At 42.9% G+C, this 23701-nt stretch overlaps 2 protein-coding genes across 3 annotated transcripts in view; one reads left to right on the forward strand and one right to left on the reverse strand.

Annotated features, from left to right (window-relative positions):
- LOC117207541 (lachesin-like) overlaps positions 1–23701 on the reverse strand; it is a 548209-nt gene that overhangs the window by 300218 nt on the left and 224290 nt on the right. The gene's annotated exons all lie outside the window — the stretch shown is intronic.
- LOC117207544 lies at positions 9215–9727 on the forward strand. The gene has a single exon (XM_033447853.1). It carries the CDS (start codon positions 9224–9226, stop codon positions 9725–9727), a length of 504 nt encoding a protein of 167 aa, XP_033303744.1. The 5' UTR covers positions 9215–9223.

Raw genomic sequence — 23701 nt, forward strand, 5'->3', positions numbered from 1 at the left:
AAACCCAGTCTCACGGACATACAGAAATTCCATTACCTGCAGTCCGCCCTGCAGAGAGAAGCGGCGGATTGTTTGAACGCGTTACCCTTTAACAATATAAACTACAGTCAGGCTATAGCCGTTCTCAAGGAGAGTTTCGAATGTCCACGATACACCGCATTCAGCCACTGCATGTCAATAATCGATTATGCAAAATTAACCAAATAATCACCAACGGAATTAAAGCGCTTAGTCCACACATTTAAACAGCATATATATGCTTCGAACAAATTAGGAGAATCCCACCCCGATACCAGTACTATGCTTAACTGCCTCATTTTTTCGAAAATACCATTAAGTATCCAAAAACAATGGGAAATGACGCTGCCTAATAACGAAGTGCCTCCGTACAGTCATTTATTGAACTTCCTCGAGGGATTAGCACGAAGCTCCAGACCGATCACCACGGCCCAACAAACAAGAGCTTCAGAACAAACCAATCTGGTCCGTCAACGCGCACCACGAGGGCATGTATTTACAACGACACAGGTTACTCCGCCATGCCCCACCTGCCAAGGACCACATTCCATTTGGAGGTGTGACACCTTCCAAACCAAATCCCTTCGCGAACGCATCCGGGAGGTCAAACGAGTATCCGTATGCATCAATTGCCTCCGGAAGGGACATACAGTGCGTGAATGCCACTCCGGGTCATGTCGGGCGTGCGGCGAGCGACATCATACGATGTTGCACAGGGCAAAACATCACTCAGGGTCTCGTCCTAGCACGTCTAGTCGAAAATCCTCTCCTTCAAACCATTTACATATTTCAATCCATTTCTAGACAAGGCAGGAATATTGCGCGTAGGGGGCCAACTGAGTCAAGCACCGATGATGGCCTTCACACAAAAACATCCGATCATTCTGCCCAAATTTCCTACCACATCACGGACAATCGAAAACCAGCATAAGGTCAGTATGCATGCAGGTACACAAGCTACTTTATACGCAGTGAGACAGCGATACTGGCCCATCGGTGGCAGAAGTCAAGTATGGCGTACGATCAAAAATTGCGTCCGCTGCGTTCGTGCTCATCCACCAAAAGTAGACTACATTATGGGTAATCTGCCAAAGGCTCGAGTAACTGAATCTCGACCATTAACCATTAACCATCGACCACTCGAGCAATTCAATACACTTGTCATCGAACGCGAACGTGCGGAAACAGAGTGGCCGCCTGGTAATTACCGCGACGCCTTATATGAATCAGATACGATACTCGGGCAGGACGACCGTCAAGGGTCTACGCGACCCTAGTGCGAACCCATCATAAACAGTGGGTGTATTGTACAGTCAAGGTACTTTAGGACCCCACGGAAAAATCCCATAAAGCACGTAATTCCTTTATTTTATGATACATCTCAGGAAGACCGGAAACGCGGGTTTTCCCCCTAGTGCAAAATCACCCGCGCGCGGACCTTCATTAGGGCGGTCAGTCCATCCTTAAACATACGTCTTTACCCAATGATCAGTTAGAAACAGACTTGAGACACACTCACCGCGAACTTTCCTCTACGACAGCAAAATCACGAAGACTCACTCTTACACCAGTATTGTAAGAGTCAACATATAAAAGTATTCAGTCAGTGATAATTATATTTAACAGGATAGCCAGTGAACTAAAAGACAGCTGTATTCAGAGTATTGAGTGGAATAAATAAGGTGAACTAAACCTTGCTCTTCACATTTCTTATAATCCCCCACCTTGGACGCGAATAACGTTCAAGGCTCGCGATACCAACCGATCAGTTGTGTCTGACTGGTCGCTAGTTAGTTGAGTGTCGCAACACTCGTATCGTCATTTAATATCCACTACATTGACGTTTAATATCCACTACAGATCTTTCTCTGTAACTGATTTACAAAAAAATTACCTTGATAATAAATTACAATAATTAAAATATATATGTACGATATGATAAAATATAAGGATATGATGCAATTATTTCCTTACGTATCTCGCATATATCATGCATATTTCAAAACACTTCCACATAACGATCTGAAATGAAAAATGTATAGAATGTACGTAATATTAAACATGGAAGCATAGTGTTACAGTAATTAAGTAAATTATATTGATACGAAATAACAGTATTCGATTGTTCTTGTTCTTTCTTATAAACAAAAGTGAACTAAAGCGTAAAGCATAAATGTTAAATAATGAACATTTAATGAAATGCGTAATTTACAAATTTTAAAAGTGGTGGAAATTCATTCTCAGAGAAAATAGTGAGTAGTGAAAAATAGTGCATAGTGAGATTGCATATATTTAAACACATGGAAACGTGGACAAACCAAGTAGACCTTGTCAGAATTTTTCAATCGATGCAAATACAAACAGTTGCTCAAAACAAGGGAAAATAGACTTATACCACTTTCAAAAGATGCGGTCCAATTCTCAATATCATGTTTTTTTTTTAATTTCTGTGATCATGGCTTTCAAACACCATGTATTTTTTCTAATTCTCTGGCAGTTACACCACTTTCGAGTTTTCTAATTATGTTATATATTTAAGGGGACCTCTCCTGTATTTTTTAAACAAATGATAATTTATGTACGTAACTACATTCGTCGATTAAAAACACAAAATTCGTTTGTTGACACCATTTTTCCATTTCCAATAGTTTCCTATCGACAATGCTAGATATACATGTCGGAGTCAGGTTGGAATTTTGGGGGCGTTCAATGAACTTTACCATCGCGGGTGTAGTTAATGTATATTGGTACAAATGTGGACACTTGTGACTCTCGTCTGAGACTCGATAACGCATCCGCGGTCAACGGGTTAGTAGGGTTGTTTCTTCGTCCAAGTCTAAGTTGTAATGGTTACCCAGCAAGACGTTAGTTAACTCGTACAAGAGCGCGTACCGGCGAAAAAAGTGACCTTCCGTCACGGTGACGCTGTCGAGGAAAACTATGATGGGTGTGTCTAAGAGCACGACATTCTCGGATTCGTGGAGAGATGTCTTCATTTGAAACGTGAGGGAAATTGACGCTGCTGTTAATTGGTCAATTTGGGACAAAGACTGCTTGTCCGTTTGAAGAACCTTAGTTAACAAAATCCTAAGTTTTATAACGGGTCTTCAGGCTAGCTGAACTTATGCATCGACATCTGGTAATCATTTTGCCCGAGGGAACCGTTGGAACCTTTTTTTACTGTTGAGTATCTCTACGGGTATTTCTTTTAATGAGGGCTATGTTATTACTCCATTCTTTTGTTAGACGGAGCGTTCGTCCCGTTGACCGCGGCTACGTTCGGCAACTGACTGTCGCCTTGAGCCCAAGCTCATTATCACAAATCTCAAATAAATACAATTGAGTAGAATAACGGCAAATTGTTTAATTACAATTTTTATGGATTTTCCCGAAGTTTCGGAGGGGAGGCCCCGGTGTCCTCTCATCTCCGACATACATATATAGTTTTACTTTCTAAATTTGCACGATTGATGAATGATGAACTCTATGAATCTACGAACCATAATCGGCGTCACACGGCTGACGTTCCCTGTTGGTGATAGTAATAAAAAAAGAAAAAAAGAAAAGAGAGAAAAGCCCTAGTCCAGCGATGAAAGTCAGCCGGAGCTCTCCTTTTTCAAACGAGCAATGCTACTCGTATCTTCCAATTTCACTGTTGTCCGTTATCTACCGGTTATCCACGAACGTGTGTCTGTATTTTTTTCTAAGGATTATCTGATATCGAAGAGGATCGTGTACCAAGGGACATAGCCAAAGCAAAGAAACCCGCTGTCGAACAAATAATAATAAACTGCGGAATAGGTTCTGCTAGTGAATATAGGATTGTTGACAATATGTTCTTTCGATCATGGTGTTCCTTTTCACTACTCTTCTGTTTCGTCTTTTTACTTTACATTTTTCTAGTTCGTAACAAAATGTTTCTCAAGTTCAGGGATTGCTACGAATTAACGTTCTAAATGAATAGACAATTATTAGTGTCATTTGCACAGGTTAATCGAAGAAGTGTTTCAAATAAAACTTACTTTGTTTCAGGGGATATCCGGTGATATTTTTATTTCTATAGCCTGTGAGATTTTGAAGAGACCTGTGCTTTTCTAAACGGAGCTATACATTCGCTTATACACCATTCGATGCATCTTTTAATTCTCTACAAAAAGTATCGAGGTATTTGGGTCAAAAAGTGTATAGTTTAAAAGATATTTTAACTTTAATCTTGTAAGACTCATCGTATGACAGACGCGGTGCTTTCATGTTTACGTTTTCCTCGTCTTTCGTACACCTGATTTTATAAAATTGGCATCGAAATAGTTCCATTTAAAGAAACAGAGATCACATTGGGATGTGGAAAATGCATCACCTAGATGGTCTGGTCAAGACGTGTTTCATTTAAACATGTTACATTAAACTCAAATGAGTTTCATTTAAAACACTTTCTGGAATAATATATAGTAAGAGATTTTTACGTGGATCGATTAAAACGAGATATATATACAGTATGTTTGCGCCATTATTTTCTAGCGTTTCCTAAACGACAAGTATGAGCAGAAGATATGAAAAAGGAAAAAGATGAATGGCTGAAAGTGAACTACATGTTCACGGTAATATGTTTTTCACAAGTGACAAAATGCATGTGTCTTTTGCAACTACACTATTTTTTGAGATGGAAACCTTCTTCTGCATACATCGAATCCTTTCTCCATTCCAGGGAAAAAGTGATGATATTTTGATTTTAATCTTTTATAATATCACATGAAAGTCGAGAGAAGACATAACACGGTACTGTGTTTTTTATAAATATTATAAATTCTACAAAATTAAGCTAAAAGTATCTTTTAAGCTAATCAGATTTCGACTATGTTGTCCTAATACCTCTTTTCGCACGGTAATGGGAGGATTCGATGTATACGAAAAAGGAATATCTCTTTAAAAAATTAGAAACTGGACGCGCATTTTCACATTTTTCTCGTACTTATCGTTTACGAAAAAAAATGCTGGAAACTAATAGCGTGAACACGTTGTATATTATATTGTTATAAGTTAAATTAACAAAACAACGAATAAAAAGAGTAATATAATTGAGTTTAAGTTTCTCTTTTTTCTTTTTTATTAAGACTACAAGATGATTGTTTCTCGCCGCATCGTTGTATAAAATTTGAATATGGATAGCTCGAAGAGAGTCTAGTCTATTTGAAGATTATCTCACAGTCAGTGATCGCGATGTTCTACCATTCACCTGTTTTTTGGCGATGTGTAAAAATATTTTACAAACAAAACTACAAGCATATGCTGCAATTGCCTCCGAAAGGATATTCAGAATTAGGAAATGTTTTATCATCGTTATACAGTATGTCCCCGATTTAAATGTCAAAACTTCGGAAGCGTGTAGGGACCGAGTTACTAAAGCCTCGTCTACACTGGCAGACATTGTCCGCATATATCGTCCGCCGCCAGTCGCCAAAAGATTTATCCAGACTGTCTGCAGGCTATGTCTGTTGTCCAATAACAGCGTGCCGATAAGTCGAGGATGTGACGAAGATGGAGCACACGCCTTGTTGAAATCTGTCTTTGAAGAAACGCGACTAAAAGTCATTAATTGCTTTCAAAATAATTCTTGTTTCGAATCGAACTGAAAAACTACTGGGCAAACTACCGTTTGGACGTGGGTGCAAGATCAGCTTATTCGAATGTTGAAACGAGGGAGAAGGAGCGAGGTGTAGACGTAGAAATACATACATTTGAAGTTTCGGTTATAGTAGTCAGCGTATATGGAGTAAAAAGAGAAGATAGAAGCGATAGGCGAGGTGTTAAAAATTTCATATAAAAAGGAAGAAATGGGTATAGTGCCCCAGATGGATATTAAATTAAGTGTACGGTTGAAAGTCCGGAGTAGAGATCGCGCAAATGTATTTATAGAGGGGCGCGCTACTAATTAACGGTACCTCTTAATCCTTCGGTATACAACTTCCTGAAGCCGAAACTGTGATGTTCCCAAAACGTTACTGTTAACTCATTTAGGTTATTAAGTCGTATGTATAAATTATCGCAAAATGAAAATATTAACTCAGCAGTTCGTTGTAAGGTTTGTATATATAAAAGAGAGAGGGATGATATACATATATAAATGAAATTACTTATAAAACATTGCTGCCAGATATAACTTTAACGCAATGACATTGCACATTAAAAGAGAGTTATTAATTTATACCCTGTTAAGAATTTAGTACAGCATAATCTGCATAGAAAGTTAGAAATTATTTTCTTGAAGACTATCGGAGGCAATTTGAAAAGTCTGTTTCAGGGTTTTAACGATTCACTATACCCTTTATCCCGCTTCGTAGAAGAAATGAGATGATACAGTTACACCCCTTTTCAGCAAGGGAGAGACGCTTATTCGGCAAATGGAGTGGACATGTAAATTTTCGCGTTTTACGATAGTTTGTTTAGGGACCAGCAACGTTTGTTTTATAAAATTTGTCCACTTCTAGACAATTGAAATAAGTAGCAAACACGAGATCGTATATATGTAATAAAGAAGTTAAAAAATCCCACGATTCTACATTAGTTGTTTATTTATACGTACTGGAGGGAACAATAGTAGAGCTGAGACTTTAATTTAATTACTAATGTCTGACTTCACGAAGCATGAATCGAAGTAAGAAGGGACTCTAGCAGGCCACCTGGGAACTTTGCCTCCAGCTTATGTATGTCTACGACAGGATCTCTGATAGGATATTCCCTATCCTCAAAATGTTGTATAAAGGGACCTCGCTAAAACCACATAAAAAGATGTCACGATATTGGCTTTTCGGGAACACTCGCGTAGTTGTCGCACTTGTACTTTGCTCCAACCCAACTAGTAACATGATATTCCCTCAAGTTTGAAATTTAAAGCACTAAAAAGATGTTTGTCGATATGTATAAAAAAGATTTGAAATGTTAAGTTATCATCTTTGCGATGCCTGCATCTTGAATTTTGCATTCGATTGTTGAAGCGTTAATTACGTTGTATCCGTTCATCTGTTATGATTTTATTATAATATATTTTGTTCCGGTGAATAAAATACAGAGTTCAGAAACTCAAATATCCATCAATGGATTTCGTTAGATACGTCCACTCGCGAAGGCTTTAAAAATGCTACATACATAGTGCAATATGTACAGATTAAGAGATTATAATCTTAAGAAACTTCCCTGTTGTTATTCATGACGTTGATAGAGCAATGACTTGCTCGATTGTGATGGACTTGGCATCCATCATACTCTAGTGATAATTATTTTAATGACAAAGTTTAAAGATTTAGAGATTAATAAACACGTGCGGCTTTAACTTCTTCGAAGCTCCGCGTGGCGAACAGTTCGATAACGCGGATGCCTTCGTGAGTTTTGTTTCCTGCAATTGTACCCTGCACGCGACTTCCTTGGATTGGCCACGCCAAACCAAATCCATTACTACTATTTTATTTGCTATATTAATAACTTTGCTTTGTATGCAATCAGTAATAAAGAAACTTAAGGTTTTCAAATTGGCCAGAATATTCTGTATATAACATCCATGTAAATAGAAAATGTGTGCGTGGAGTAACCGAGAGTGATAATGAGAACAAACGATTTTGCATCGTGGAGCCATTTTGCTAAACCATTTCTTGTTGTCCGAGTATATGCGATAAGAAACTATTTTAACGAATCTATTTATATTTTATCTTGAATTAGATGAAATTTTATTCTAAAAGTTTCTATATTCTTTGCTTGCGTATCGATGGAGTAGTTCAATAAAAATGACTACATTAATGGATTAAAAAATTTTACGCTGCGTTTACTTCTTGCTCCAATTCGTACTTTACATTTATCAATATTGTAGCATAAAAATTATGTCGTTAATTGCAACAAGAATGAAAAAATGAATACATTTTGAAAAATGATTTGAATCAATTTTTAAGTGTTGTATAACTAAATTTCTTCTACACAATTTTTACGTATAAATTATTTCTGTATATCTTATAGTTGCTACGATACTTTTATTTCTTACATGTTAATAAGCAGGTTGACTACCTTAAATATACATTTCTAGAAGATAAACGTTGACTATAAAGTGTTACCAATATCTTCGCAGTTGTATTTAAGTGTTCTACACACTTAGTTACTTGTTGTCTCGTGCATCTGCCTTTAGTTTCACTTCAAATGTTATAACTTATAACTTGAATCAACTTATAATAAATAAATATAATCAACTTATAATTTGAAATAAATTTTGGAAAATTGTCGCAATATTTGAAATTATAAAACTCGCAAACTCGTATAAAATTTCCTCCTCTTTCTCTTTACACGTTTAAAGTGTTAGCCGAAAAAATTCGAGTCTCGTAAAATAGCATGAGTTGAAACACGGAAGTTGTTATCTGTGGACCAACACATCCGGCGCAAATGGAATTCGAGCCAAATTCTAGAATTTTAAACTTAAAATCATTTCGTTATAACCTTAGGTATTATTTGCTACCCGTACGCTGTAAATGTTAACAATAATATGACATTAGTATACTTTTCACCGAAAATTAAATGTAATTATATCTAGACAACGTTTAAGCGTCTATACCTGTAGCAATTGTCAAGAAATTATGTGTCGCAAAATCTAAATAGAATGCAGCTGCAACGTCGATCGTGATTGTAAAATATTACAAAATTACTTACTCTCTAAAAAACGTTCCCAACAAGAGCTAAGTGACTTCATATTATTAGTTTCTTCGTAGGTAGATATGGAAGGATATACAAAAATTGAAAACGCTACGTTTCTTTTAAGTAGAATCACATTTCTTTGTGCGTTGATCGACGCAATTCGTTATTCCACATAGGTCAGTAGATTTCAGGTGAGTGTTTTAAATAAAAAGTCTTTTTTTAAATTATCACTAAAAAAATAACAATAACATTAACACTAGGTTTACGGGAGCCGCCAATTTGACGAACTTCGAAATGAAATATCTCAAAAACCATAGCATTAATTTTAACCATTTTGCATCGTAAATTGATCATTTCCCGTCAAATTGACGGGCTTAACCTTTCATAAACAAACCGTTTTTCAAAGACTGTGCAAAAGTTTCAGTTATTGTAGACATTTCCCATTATTGTCTCCGCTTATTGCAAATATTTACAATAGGATAATTGAATTTGGGCACAGTATTTTCTTTTTCTAATCAGTCCCCCTTTTCTAGCAATTATGAGTAAATCCAGGAGATATAATAAGATATTGCACATAATTGTCAACATCAATGAAGATTGTTCTGAGTATACCTTCGAAGAAGATCAATATGAATTAGGCCAAAAAGAAGGTGATAGTGAAAGTCCTCATTACACTGAAAGTGGAGAGATAGAAGGACCTTCGGATAGTGAAGAGGAAAACTTCTTGAAAGTGTGTCATAACAAGAAAAGGATGCGGATTTTTTCTAGTTCTAACTTCGAGGCTGAAAGGACGAGTATTCCAGGCACATCCCAAAATGTAATGGGTGAAATTGAAATTGCAATTGACGGGATACAGTGGATAAAACTGAAAGCAGGCGGATCTAGGGGTAGGACGCCCGTTCTTATGATATTCAAAGATATCGCAGGGCTTACTGGCTATGCTAAGAGAAATATTATGTCGGGTTGTGTAACTAGTGCTTTCGAATTGATAATTGACAGACACATAATGGAACACATAAAAGGTTGCACTGAAGTTACGTAGTTTTTTAAGAATTCTATATGCCCGGGGCGCGTATGAAGCGAGATCATTGAAAGCCTCCGAAAGATTACAAACAGATAAATTTGCGCTGATATCCGAAATATAGAACAGATTTATAAGTAATAGCCAGGCTTGTTACAAGTCATATGAAAATATCTCAATAGATAAACAATTATTTCCAACGAAAGCCCGATGCAGGTTTACGCGATATATGCTGGATAAGCCTCATAAATTTGGCATTAAGTTTTGGTTTGCAGTTGACGTCAAAACAAAATATATTTTGAATGGTTTCCCTCATGTGGGGAAAGATGAAACTCTATGCCCAGGGGGAAAAAGAACAAGATGACTTTGTTTTCTTCAAATTTATATAAATCAGAAAACTGCACGCTTGCTGTGTATAAAAGTAAGCCTAACGTAAAAGTCCTCCTTCTAAGCACCAAACATACAGGTGTACAAATAGAAGATAATTATAAACGTGTTCCAGAAATCATTGCTTTTTACAATAAAACAAAGTTTGGCCTGAACGTCGTTGACCAAATGGCACGCAAATATAGTGTGAAAGCAGGGAGTTTCCGATGGTCCCTTCAAGTCTTTTTCAATATTTTGGATTTGGCAGCGATAAACGCGTGGATATTATGTAAAGAGTGCACCAGATCGAAAATATCCAGAAAGGAATTCATATTTTGTTTAGCCGAGGAATTAACTGGAGAAAACCAGGAGAAAATTTGCCAAAGATCAGACGCTTCATTTCTGTCACCTTCAACGTCAGAAGTGCGAAAAAGTTGCCAAGTGGGTTATTACAAAAAAATAGAAGTAATAATTATTGTATATATTACAAAAAGATCGTATGCGGAAAATGCACAAACAACAGTCAGTATATTTGCGAAAAATGTGCTCAGTAGATATAATTACCCTGTACCGTTAATGTTATTGTTATTTTTTTAGTGATAATTTAAAAAAAGACTTTTTATTTATTAATAATTTATTTAAATGTGAAGCCTAATATTATTCCTTTCAGACCTAATTTGAATAAATCGATTTAAAAAAAAAAACGCGTATTTTCGTTTATCCGTCAATTTGACGGATCCCGTAGAGATAGGTATACTACATACAGATTTGAAAAATTAGAAAGGCTAGGAAAAAATAATTTTGTATATAGATTCTTTAGATGAAATGATTAATTTACGATGCAAAATGGATAAAATTGGTGCTATGGTTTTTGAGATATTTCATTTCAAAGTTCGAAATCCGTGAAATTGACGGGTCCCGTAAACCTAGTGTTAACAATGTTTGTCTTAATGTCGTGTCTGCGTCGTTTTAAATCGTAACGGATGCACGTCGAGCTCGAACGATGATGATACAGAAGTGATACAAAATTACTATGACTATCTGTCCGATGGACTAATGGTGTAACTACCGGCGATTACCGTGAACTGCTATCGCCTATTGACTATGACGGGCTAAGATCAACTATCGACTCCATAAAAGGGAACCTAATAATGTCTTATACGTGGAATATTATGAAATCAAAAAGTTAGTTAGCTTCATTCTATGTAGGGTCGATCGTTTTATGTGCTAAAAAATAGTTCCCGTTTGTTTATTACTATCACGCTATTTACCTTCCACTTAACTGCGAAATATGATCATATCGTAAATAGTGTCAATGTCAAAGCCAATGGAACTTTAATCCCAGAATAACTATAGAGTTAGTGCGACCTGATTGAAATTTAATCGCCTTAATTTATACAATTGCAGCTACAGACAAATTTTTCCTATGCTTTTGTCATTTTTGTAGGTTTCGAGATTGCCGATGACCCAGCAGTGCTTTAATGCTGGCAGAACGGACCGGTGATTGATGGTGGAGAGGGAGCTAGGGCGGAACCGTGGGCGCGATCGAAATCTCCGGGAAAACTAGACAATTCGTACAAGGAAGTTAATTAGAGTGCAGAACTGGTGCTTGTGAAAAAAGTGGGTGTAAGAACTACCGAAATTCGGTCTGGAAAAACATGACAGGCAAAATAAAACCGCGTATGAGGTTATGACGATGAGGGAGGGACTCGTGACAACAGCGCCGCTGCACGAGCTACCCGGGAAACTACACGGACGCAGCCATATTAGCACGCGCGCCGAAAGCGCGTCGCGCGGGCCATTTGAAAGAGGCAGTAACTAGTGGCAGTGACAAGTGCGGGCGTAAGTGGCCATTTTGCGCGCCCAATGGGGAAAAAGGACACAACTGCGGGGAAGAGGTGGATAAAACCATGAGAGGAAGGGGTGAAACGGAGTTGGCTGCTGAGTCGGCACACGTTAAAACCAGAAGTATGACGAAGGCGGTCCCGCTTAAGGAGGGGTTCTTCTGCTCCGCATTGAACACGCGGAACCTACGGATGGAGGAAACGACGGAGGAAGAGGAGACCCCCGCAGTCGAAGCGCCCTGCGCGAAGAAAAGGAAGGCCCGCGGATCTTCCGAGCTGCCAACGCACCTGGCCGAAGAAATGAGAACATCTACTACGGCGGACATAGGAGCGAAGCTGATCCGTCGAGCTTCTGAGGTGACCAAGGTTGCTGGGACATCCCGTAATCTCAAGGGCACGCATGTAAAGATGCTGAAATGATCTCCTTTTCCCTTCTTCTTTCTACATTTTGGAGGCGTTCTTCCATCAGCTGGATCAACGGGGGGCCTAGTTCCTCTATCTTGCGTTCGATCGCGGCAAGACAGCGCGTCTCGAACTAGGCCCCCCGTTGATCCAGTTGATGGAAGAACGCCTCCAAAATGTAGAAAGAAGAAAGGAAAAGGAGATCGTCCTCGCCGAGACCACGAGAAGGGTGGAGCCTGGAGTTCTAAACACTTCAGCGACCAAGGGAGGGCAAGCGGCTGCCATGAAAAGCAGATACAAAGAAGAAACAACCGGCGAAGCTAACTCCCGCGACAGGGGCGATGAGCCCGAGGAACGCCCCAGAGGGAGGATCGGAGAACGTGCGAGACAGTCCGGCGCCGCCCCCCCGCCCATACACCGCGAACATCAGCGGTAACGATCACGCTAGGATCACGAAGGATAGATCGGGCCAATCCTACGCGGAGGTGTTGGCCACGGACAAGGACAGCGTCCCTCTGGCCGAGGTCGGCATCAACGCGGTAAGGATGCGTAGAACTATGAGAAGAGGGAGAAGACCGCTGCGCTCGCAGCACGACTGACCCGGATCCTGGATCCGAGCAAGGTCCGCGTGGCGACACCCTTCCGAGCTGCGGAAGCAAGGGTGACCAGAACAGATATTTCGGTCAACAAGGATGAAATCAGCTAGCGGTGGTGGCCGAACCATACAGATTTCTGGATGTTCCGGACTGGACCGGAGATACGGACAAAATGATTGCTGTCACCTGGACATCAACGCCGGGGGCGTTGGAGCGCAGCAACGGATACGTAGCGGTCGAGTGGGCAGGGATGGTGGTAGTGGGCGTATACGTGTCACCCAACAGTGGATGGGCAGCGTTCGAGGAGTTCCTGGACGGAGTCCGCGGCTGCGTCAGGCGGCGCCCTCCCCAGCAGGTGCTTGTCCTGGGAGACTTCAACGCACACTCCACAGAATGGGGAAACCCTAGGACCAACGCACGCGGCCGCGCGTTGTCAGACTGGGCTGCGGGACTTGGACTCCTGTTGGTGAACAGGGGCTCGGCCAGCACCTGCGTGGCGTGAATGGAGAGCTCTGTCGTTGATGTCACATGAACCTCCACGATGCACTCAGGCGGATTTCAGGCTGGAGAGTGGCCGAGCGGGTCGAAACACTCTCGCACCACCTGTACATATTCATGGAGGTGAAAGACACACTTGGACCTGGAACGGTGACCGCGGGCGATGGTCGCGGCCCGCCGAGGAGAGGACGCGCGGCCATCATCAAGGTGGAGGATCAAGGAAAGGGACGACGATCTGCTTCAAGCGGCCGCAGTAGTAGCTGCCTGGAACTGGGAGGCCTCGACGGCGTCGACGGAAACAAGTGTGGAGAAGGAGGCCGAGAACCTCTGCCGAGGCATGACGGCAATATGCGACAAGCCCATGCCGCGAACCACGTTGGACACCGCGCAAGGCAGAGCCGTGTATTGGTGAACTCCCGACATCGCGGAGCTGAGGGCGAGGTGTGTGACACGAAAACTTCGCGCGAAGGAACCCCTGGTAACGACGGAACCTGCGCTGCTGCTGCAGATAATCGGGACGCCCCCCGCCGCTAGAAGACAGTGCGGCAAAACAGTCGCGGCAAACAACATAAACGGTAAAATGGACAGATGACTGGGAAGTCACGGAGGAAAAGCTGTGGGAGACGACTAGAAGAATGGCCTACGCGACGCGGCGCCAGGCCCGGATGGAATCCTGGGCCGGATCTGGGGGAAGTGATGGGGGCCATGACTCCCAAACTTCGTGTAGTAGTGAAGCGTGCCTAGCCTATATGTATCGCATGCTTGAGATAGCTAGTCATGTCGATATAGAAAAAGATGTAAAAGTTGAATACATTATAGACGGGATAATAGACGAGGAAGCAAATAAGCCTATGTTGTACGACGTTGCATCCATTAATGAGTTAAGAAAGAGGTTGATCGCGTACGAGGAGCAGAAGGGTCGTAGAGTAAAGTCGATTGCGAAACCGACCAAAATCAAGAAGAACATGAAGCCCAGTCGATCTGGAGATGTGAAGAAGACGCGATGTTATAACTGCGGCGACAAGGAACACGTCTGTGCAGAGTGTAGAATTGTTAGCGTCGTTGAGTTGCGAGAGATGTTTGAGATAATGTGCGATTTCTGTATTTAGTCCCAGTTAAACAACCATCGTTTTCTGTCTAATTAATATCTATACAGTCAATTTATTGTATATAAATTGTAAATGGTCGGAGAAAAATTTATACCTAAATTTCCCCCATACTACAAGACTCTCCTGCGAAGTCGGAGGTCATCTGGTTCTACGACAAGAACAGGTGAGGAACTCCTCCTCTCGGTCTGAGCATAAGTATCGCAGGCGAAACCGTCGGGGTGGGATCGCGGATGAAAAATACCTGGATCTCGTCATCGACAGCCAGGGGACGTTCGACCCGCACTTCGACTCCCTGATTCCGAAGATGCCAATATTGGCGGCTGCCAATGCCTTGTGCTGCCTGCTGCCGAACATCGACGGGGCGGGAATCGCGGTGCGCCGACAATACGAGGGCGTCGTTCGATCCCGAGTGATGTACGGGGCACCGGTATGGGCGGACGATCTGATAGCGAGTCGGCGCAGCATCCTGCTTCAAAGGAGGCTGCATAGGGTAACCACCATCAGAATCATCAGGGGATACCGAACGGCGTCCCACGCGTCGGCGACCGTTCTGGCCGCGTCTCCCACGTGGGAACACATTCGAGAAGCGTGATTGTTAACTGTTGGAAATTAACCCTAGATTGTTAATTGTCGGGCTCCAATACGTCGCTGGGACTTAGAATCTGCACGCGTAAAGCGATACGCCGCTGGGACTTAGCGTCCGCAGGCGTTAAGCGACACGCTGCTAGGACTTAGTCCCTGCGACCGCAAAACGATACGCCGTTGGGGCCTCGCCCCCGCAACAGGAAAATCGATTTGAAGCCAAACAGGGAAATGGCATCACGAGGGCAGACACCACCAGCCACTAAGGCACGAGTGGTCCTGCAACCCCTAAAAGTGCAAAAACCGGAGTCTGCACAACACATTGTGTATGCGTGCAGATAAGCGACGGAGAATTCGAACTCTACGTGGTAAGCCAGTACCTGCCACCGACCGAAGATATCGAAGTCGGCATAGAACAGCTGGAGAAGGTACTGAGGAGTCTCAGAGGCAGGAGGACCATCATCGGCCTAGACTCCAATGCGAAGTCACCGCTATGGAACAGTAGGAGTACAGACGACAGAGGAGAAGCCCTAGAGGCTGTCATAGCCCAATTCGGCCTCTATGTCCTTAACCAACCAGGACAGGCATACACCTTCGAGACAACTCGAGGACGCTCAAATATTGATATAACCCTGGCGAGCCCGGAGGCAATACCGCTCGTACAGGAATGGAGAGTTCAAGAAGACGGAACCACCAGCGATCACAGGGTGCTAGAGACACGCCTGGTTCTCGGGCCAAGAAGTACCGAGCCGCAGCTCCAGGAGAGGAGATACAACACACGGAAAGCCGACTGGGAGACGTTCCAGAGAGTCGTCACAGAGGGGGGACGGACACTCCGAGAGACCACCCTCCAGCAAGCCGAAGACGTGGAACGAATGGCTGAGCAAATGCAGGCTGTCTTTATAAGAGCCTGCGATGCGGCCATCCCGAAGAAGAAATGGCACTACAGGTCGGTACCATGGTGGACGCCCGAGCTCACTAGAGCAAAGAGGGACACCTACCGAGCAAGGAGAAGGTACCAGGGGGCTAAGGACCCCGCAACGAGGGAAGAAGAGAAGCTGCGGTACAGGGAAACTAGAAGGGAATACACAAGGAAGATAACGAAAGCCAAGATCCAGAGCTGGCAGAACTTTGTCTCAAAAGAAGGCAACAAAGAGCCCTGGGGAATCGCTTACAGAACGGTCATGGGAAAACATAGGGGAGAAGTGGCAGTGTCAACCCAGCGGACGCCACAAGGAGACACCTCCAACTGGCGAACGACAGCGGCGGCGATGCTGTCCGTCCTCCTACCCGATGACCAAGAAGACTCGGACACCCTGGAGCAGACAGAGATCAGGAGGAGCACGACAACCCCACCAAGCGAAGAAGACACACCAGAGTTACAGTTTCATGAACTCGGATGCGCAGTGATGCGACTGCGGAGGGGCAAATGCCCCGGCCCCGACTTGATCGAAGTGGAGATAATACAACGTGCCTGGGGGGGGGGGGGGGGGGATCCACCAAGAGCTCCTCAGGCTCATGAACGGCTGCCTCACCTGGGGGGTCTTCCTAAGAATCTGGAAACTGGGAAACGTCATCACCATCCCGAAAGGACCAGATCCAGACAGAAGTAGTCCGAAGTCCTACAGACCGATCTGCCTACTATCTATGGTGGGCAAATTGCTCGAAAGGATGATGGCTACAAGAATGGCGACCATGTTCAACAATCATGAGATGTCCTCGGATCGACAATACGGCTTTCGCCCCGGAAGATCGACGGTGGACGCAATCACGAAATTGAGAGGAAAAGTCAAGCAAACGAGCGACAGGAAGTATGTCCTCGCAATAGCACTCAACATAACAGGAGCCTTTGATAACGTTTGGTGGCCGAACGTAATGCACGAGCTGAAGAGAAGAGGCTGCCCCAACAACCTGTATCGGCTGACGAGGAGCTACTTCTCGGACAGAGACGTGCAAATCATCGGCAAGAACGAAACAGTCAACAAGCCCGTCACGAAAGGATGCCTGCAGGGATCAGTACTAGGCCCGAGTTTTTGGAATCTAGTATTCGACGACCTGCTGGCAGAACTAACGACAAGCGAGACAGAATGCGAACCTATCGCGTACGCCGACGACCTAATCATCCTAGTCGCCGGAAATGCAAGGACGGAGCTACAGAAGAGCGGACAGGAAGTAGTCACACGCGTTTCTACCTGGTGCGCCAGGAAGAAACTCTCTCTGTCTGCGGAGAAAACTGAGATGTTACTTGTCAAAGGCAAGCTGGACACCGAAAGACCACCGATCATCAAGATCGAGGGCAAGAGCATCAAGATGGGACAGGTGACCAAGTACCTGGGAGTGCACTTTGAAAGAGGCCTGAAGATCAATCGGCATGTGCACGAAACAAAGCAGAAGTGCCAAAGACTAATTAACAGCCTCGCAAGAGTGGCTAAAACGAATTGGGGACTCGGACACGCGGCCATGAGTATTTTATACAAAGGGCTGTTCGAGCTGATAACCACCTACGCCGCAGCCGGCTGGAGCGACCTGTTAAATAAGAGAACGACAGGCATGTTGATAAGGTCACAAAGAATGGCACTCCTCCAAGTGACGAAGGCCTACAGGACTCCATCAACAGAGGCACTACAGGTCATCGCAGGTGCGATACCCATCGACCTGCTAATCGAGATCAGAGCAAGAGCCCACAGAATGAAACGAGGATTGGACGAAGCAACTAATCACAGAGCCATCGTCAGGGAAGCCATCGAAAAATGGCAAGAGCGATGGCAGACCGCACCAAAGGGAAGGACCACATACGAGTGCTTTGACAATGTCAAGGATAGGATCGAGTGCCGTTGGCTAAGACCGAACCACTACATGACACAGTTCATAAGTGGTCACGGGGATTTCAACGGTAAACTCAAGACATTCCGATTGAGCGAGGTGGACACGTGTGACTGCGGGGGGATAGAAACCCCTCATCACATCTTGGAGGACTGTCCGATCTTCACCGAAGACAGACAGAGACTGCGAGACGCAATAGGAGAACTGGCCTGATGCTTAGACTATTTGTCGGGCTCCATCATCGACATTACATGTCCCGTACAAGTACAAGTGGGCTACAAGTGGCCGTATTGAACCTGCGCTGCTGCTGCGGATCATCGGGACGCTTTTCCCCCGCAAGAAGACAGTGCGGCAGAACAGTCGCGGGAAACGTCACGGCCGATAGAATGGAGAGATGACTGGAAAGTCACGGAGGAAGAGATGTGGAAGGCGATCAGAAGAATGGTCTCCCGCGACGTGGCGCCGGGCCCGGGCGGAATCTCGAGCCGGATTTGGGGGAGGGGTGAGGGGGGGTCAAGGCCCCCAAACTTCGGCGCCTCTACACAAGATGCCTGAGAGAGGGAGTTTACCCCCGGGCATGGTGGACAGCGAGGCTGGTCTTGCTCCGTAAAGAGGGCGGACCGACGACTTCGCCGTCGGCGTACCGGCCGATATGCCTGCTACACAAGGCCGGCAAACTCCTCGAAAGAATGGTCGCCACCCGCTTGGCGGCTTTCGGAAGTCAACGCCCGTTAGCCGCACTGGAAACACACTTAAATGGACAGACCGCAGGTTAAATGGACAGACCGCAGACACTAGATGGAGATACAACATGGCCCTCCCTCTGAAAGACACAAAAGTCAGGCACAGAAAAAACACAAAAAAATATTGGTGGATACCGAATTCATAATAAAATAAGAGAGAAAACCATTAAACCGACAGAACTCAATTCTGCCCCCGTATAACACAGGTGTAAACTGTAAATACTGTAAATACTTGTAAATAAACCCATTTGACATCCCCCTCCCCCGCCCCCTCCCTCTCATCCCACCCCTCCCCAAAGTTACACACCACCCCAAAAAGCAGACTACCGAAGCGTCCTGTTTTGCGACCAAGTTTTCAGGACAGAAAAAAAAATACATAAAAAAATTGTATTATACAACGAAAAATGTAAAACGCCGACACATAATACAGCATGGCTACGTCGTACCGCCGCGTATCGGTACCTTTGCCTAACATGCCATTACAAAAATTCACCGTTTATTGCTGACTGTTAATTGTTTAATAAACATTTTTTTTGAAAGTGGGGAGTATTTCTTGGGGCACTCACATCCAACACCACCTCAAATTAATATATTAACATGTTCTGGTTACAGACGACCTCTTTCCGTCGTAACAATATTTCCCGTACATGAGAAGCATCGTTTCAACATAACCGGCATTGCTGGTATCATTAAATATCCTTTAGCATGTTCTGAAATTGCTGAGTATTAGGTTACCCTTGCCTTTCCCCATTTATATGGGTTCAAATTCAACATTTGCCTTTGCATCATTAGCGTCATTACTTTCGTTGTATAGAAATTCGAAAGCACTCTTCTTGGTCGATTTTGCTGCACTTGCTATACGCACGGCAGAATTTCCGAGCAAATGTTTCACTTTCCAGCGAATCATCTCTCTGATATTCAACATTTTACGTTCCAAATCTTTGTATCGTGGATGAGAAAGCAGAATATATGGCTCGGTGACATAACGCCATGTTCGTTCTGTTTTGAATTTGAAGCGTTTCGTAATTTCTGAAATTAATGTCTGCTTGCGAAATTAACGTGCATGAAAAATTGTGTCTTCTATATGTCTGAGAATTATTATGTCCTTACAATTTCAATTTATGTCCTTGTCATTTCCACCCTCTTTCAGTTATTTTAAGACGTTGTGCCACGGATTGGTCTGCTATGACGTTTCATATTGGACTTCCACTTAAGCGGCGTGAAATATAGAGTTCAATCCTTTCAATGTAAAATTAATTTTTATCGTTTACGAATATTTGATATCGTTTATTAATATTCCTTCGGGATGTCTCAAAATGAGTTTCTGCATCTATTATCCTACCTCGATTCTGACTGGTATCATACAGTCCCGTTAAATTCCATTACGGGGTCCTTTCTCTGCAAGTTAACCCAATTAGAAGGTAGTAAAGCCGAATATTCTAACTTGGGAAAAAAGATGGCACAGATTTTACGATATGTAGCTCATAAGGATAGACAAACAGATACCAGCTGAAATGCTTCGAGATTTATCGATTTCGACGTTATAAAATATTGAATTTTATTCCCTTCCGTGGCAAATATTGAAAACATTCGTTGTTCGTCTCGATACGTTTATATTCTTGTATTGTTTCGTTTCAAAATAAAATTCATTTTTATGTATAATAACGTATCGATGAAAATGCGACGCGAGCAAAAACTCCTTTGTCGACCGTAAACGTGTCCATCGACGGATAAAAAAGTTAATCTCTTTGTCTAGACTTTGTGAATTATTATAGACAGGAATTACTAACCAACGGAAAATTCGAGTCTGGCAGTGACTCGTGTTATTGTACCAACGTTGTTTTAGTTTACAAGATCTAGAGTCAAACCAACTCGATACAGATTGTTATTGTCGTTCCTGGTAATCTTCAACCGAAGTTATGTAACTAAGTTCATATTACGACCGGCATGCACTATTTCTATACCTACACTAATTTTAATATAACTGACTATTGCAATTTTATCACTCGTTCCTTTACGATGTTTCATAAAGGAACCATCGTAATTTCGTGAACACGCGTTTAAGTATCGATTTTCAGACGTCTTCTTCAGGCTGTATACTTGCCAATTCATCTAGACAAGTAGCTTATTTGGAAGTAACACTTAAAAAGAAAGAAAAGGCAACTAGATATTGATTTAAAGAAGGAAAATTGCGCGTCTTCGTGAGCAATAAATTGTTAATATATAATATACCATAATACCGATATGGTCATACGGAATACGATGGCGGGCACCGTGTCATGTCACAAATGAAACGTTACACAACGTTGCAAAACGTTGCACTTGTCTAAAATCGTATATCATAAGTATCACCTTCGTTAACAAAGTATCTTCATCACAAACAATGGCAAACGAAACAGAAATCACCTCCTTGCGTCGGGAGCGAAGCAATTTAAGCGACCAATTCCAGTCCATATGGAGGATTACTCGACGAATACGAGTCTGGTCAGCACAACAAAGCCACCTTAATAACCTATCAAAAACAAGTTGACGACATTTGGAAACGGTTCAACATTGTCAATGACCAATTACTTGAGCTCGACGACGTCGCACCTGTAGACTTATTTGATGCCTATTTAGACCTGGTAGTACGATTGAGCAATCTCATCGAAATTAATTCTTCCTCAACGAATGCCTCCAAGACAGTGGCGAATCCAAAACCTCTGGAATGCAGCAGCAACACTCCTAGTAGTTTCCGGAGACGTAAGAATAATTTCAATAATAACAGTAACAATGATCATACTCCGCCGATGGAGAATATCGTATTGAATCTAACTCCGATCCCGTTGTATGACACACGAAGCTCATTGCATAATACTAGCAGCTCGTCGCCTACACGCGACTTGACGACAACCAAGTTCGCGTCCTCATTATCTGAACAATCTGATTCAACGCAACCAAACGCCGTGAATCAGACAACCTTTCACACTTGCACTCATCGCCAACACGCGACTTGACGACAACGAAGTTCATTCAATTCAACGAAGTTCATCATTATCTCAACAATCGGATTCAACGCTACCAAACGCCTTGAATCAGAATACTCTTCACATTCGCAACTCATCGCCTACACGTGACTTGAGGGGGGAGCCCAGCCTCCCAATCAACTACAAAACTCCGCGTCGTGTTGGACGAATCAGCACCAAGCAACACCGGAGTTCCGTTCAACGATGCCTCTTGGACCGAGCTGGTCCACTACATTTCCAGGACCGTAACGGTCCACGATCTTCCAAGGACCGGAACATTTAACGACACTTTTTGGGCCGAGAACTACAACTGAAAATTTCTAGGCAACGACGAGGACCACGGCGATCAAAACTACAAGGATTTTCCGAACAGGACATAGACAACAAACATGTCAAACTATTATAACTCTGCTATTTTTCAGATGAAATTCGTACTCTCTCAATGAAATCTCGCCCATTTATCAACCTCGGAGTCAACTATTGAAGACCATTTTACATCAAAGAGCGAAAGAATCGTAACCGCCGCAAAATTCAGGTATTTGTATCTAACTTGTATGTGGTGCAGTTAAGGCAGTCCACACCGAGCCGGTCAGCGATCTCATAAGCGAGGCCTTCATTGCTGCTCTGTGAAGATTCATCGCTCGTCGAAGATTCAGTCTGTTCATAACTCCCTTGTCCCTACTCATGGTGACTTCCTCATCAGAGACTCGCTAACAAGTTTTCGAACGAGAACGAGATTTCAGGGACGCTGTATCCAATCGTCTGTCCAACTGGCATCGAGAGTATCCACACGAATTGAATATCCAAAACAAATGGGACAAGGGCAGTCACGGCATACGAGAAGGCACCATCGTCATCCTCAGAGAGGACAACGTTCCCCCAATGCAATGGCCATTGGGCAGAATCATCAAGATCCAATCCGGCGCAAACGGCATCATATGGACGATTACCGTTCGAACAGCAACGAGCACCCTGGATCGGAGCATCAAGCGGATGGTACCACTACCGAGCAGATCGACTCCAGATGACTCCGAAACAATCAGCAACAGCAACGAATTCTGAAAGGAGATTCACCTCACAGTATCACACCATATTACTTGATCGGTACCCTCTCAACGGGGGGAGTATCTTACGCCACGGGGCTTACCACAGGCTGTATTTCTAACCGTCGCTCGCGGTCCTACAGTGTCGCAGACGAATCGTCTTATCTGCCCGACGGAAAATATACAATATATCGACGAGCGCATAGTTGTCATCAAGCAGCGAGTTCTGGAAACGTCGATTTCCGTCCGTTATGTCATACACATAAAGAAAGTGACATACGTGATCATAGGCGCGAACAGTGGCGTGACCCGAGCGTAGTAGGGGTCGTCTCCCAGAAAAGACAAAGGAATGATCGAAGGGCAATCAGTCCCTTTTGAAGAGTCAAACGTTATACGTCGAAAATCCAGATCACTTAGTTTAACGCATACATCGAGAGATATCGTAAATATGGGTCGAATTTTTGTAACATATTAACTGTATTCGTCGCTAAATAATTTGTAACGTTTATATTATTACATTCATTATTGTTAAATATACAAGCTATATTAACCTGTTAATACGGTGTTAAATTCATTGAACTACCTCTGTTATCTTAATCGAAACAGGGGAACGACTATTTCGCGGTGTCGATTAGCAGAATCGTGGCGAGAATTTACGCCTCTCGCTGACGCGTTTTCCTCGCGACCGCGTCTCTCCACGAACGGTCGTAACACTACGATTGATAATCAATTATACACAGCATGATAATTAAGGATAAGATAAATAATAAAGTGTAAAATAAATCACGAGAATATCATTGTGCAACACTAAATTCTAATAATAACGACAAACAAAAAGAGCAAACAATTTCGTTTTTATCTTATATCCTCAAATAACGTTGCATAAGAAAATAATATTACCAATCGTTCTTTTTTAACCCTAAATTAAAAAACATACCTTTGTAGGTGCTACAACTGCCGAGATAATACGATTTTTTTCTATGA

The sequence above is a fragment of the Bombus bifarius genome, unplaced genomic scaffold, assembly GCF_011952205.1.
Source record: "Bombus bifarius isolate JDL3187 unplaced genomic scaffold, Bbif_JDL3187 scf7180000008037, whole genome shotgun sequence".
Lineage (NCBI taxonomy): Eukaryota > Metazoa > Arthropoda > Insecta > Hymenoptera > Apidae > Bombus > Bombus bifarius.

Coding starts and splice junctions, on each gene's coding strand:
- LOC117207544 (XM_033447853.1), top strand. CDS start 9,224: ATGAGTAAATCCAGGAGATATAATAAGATATTGCACATAATTGTCAAC.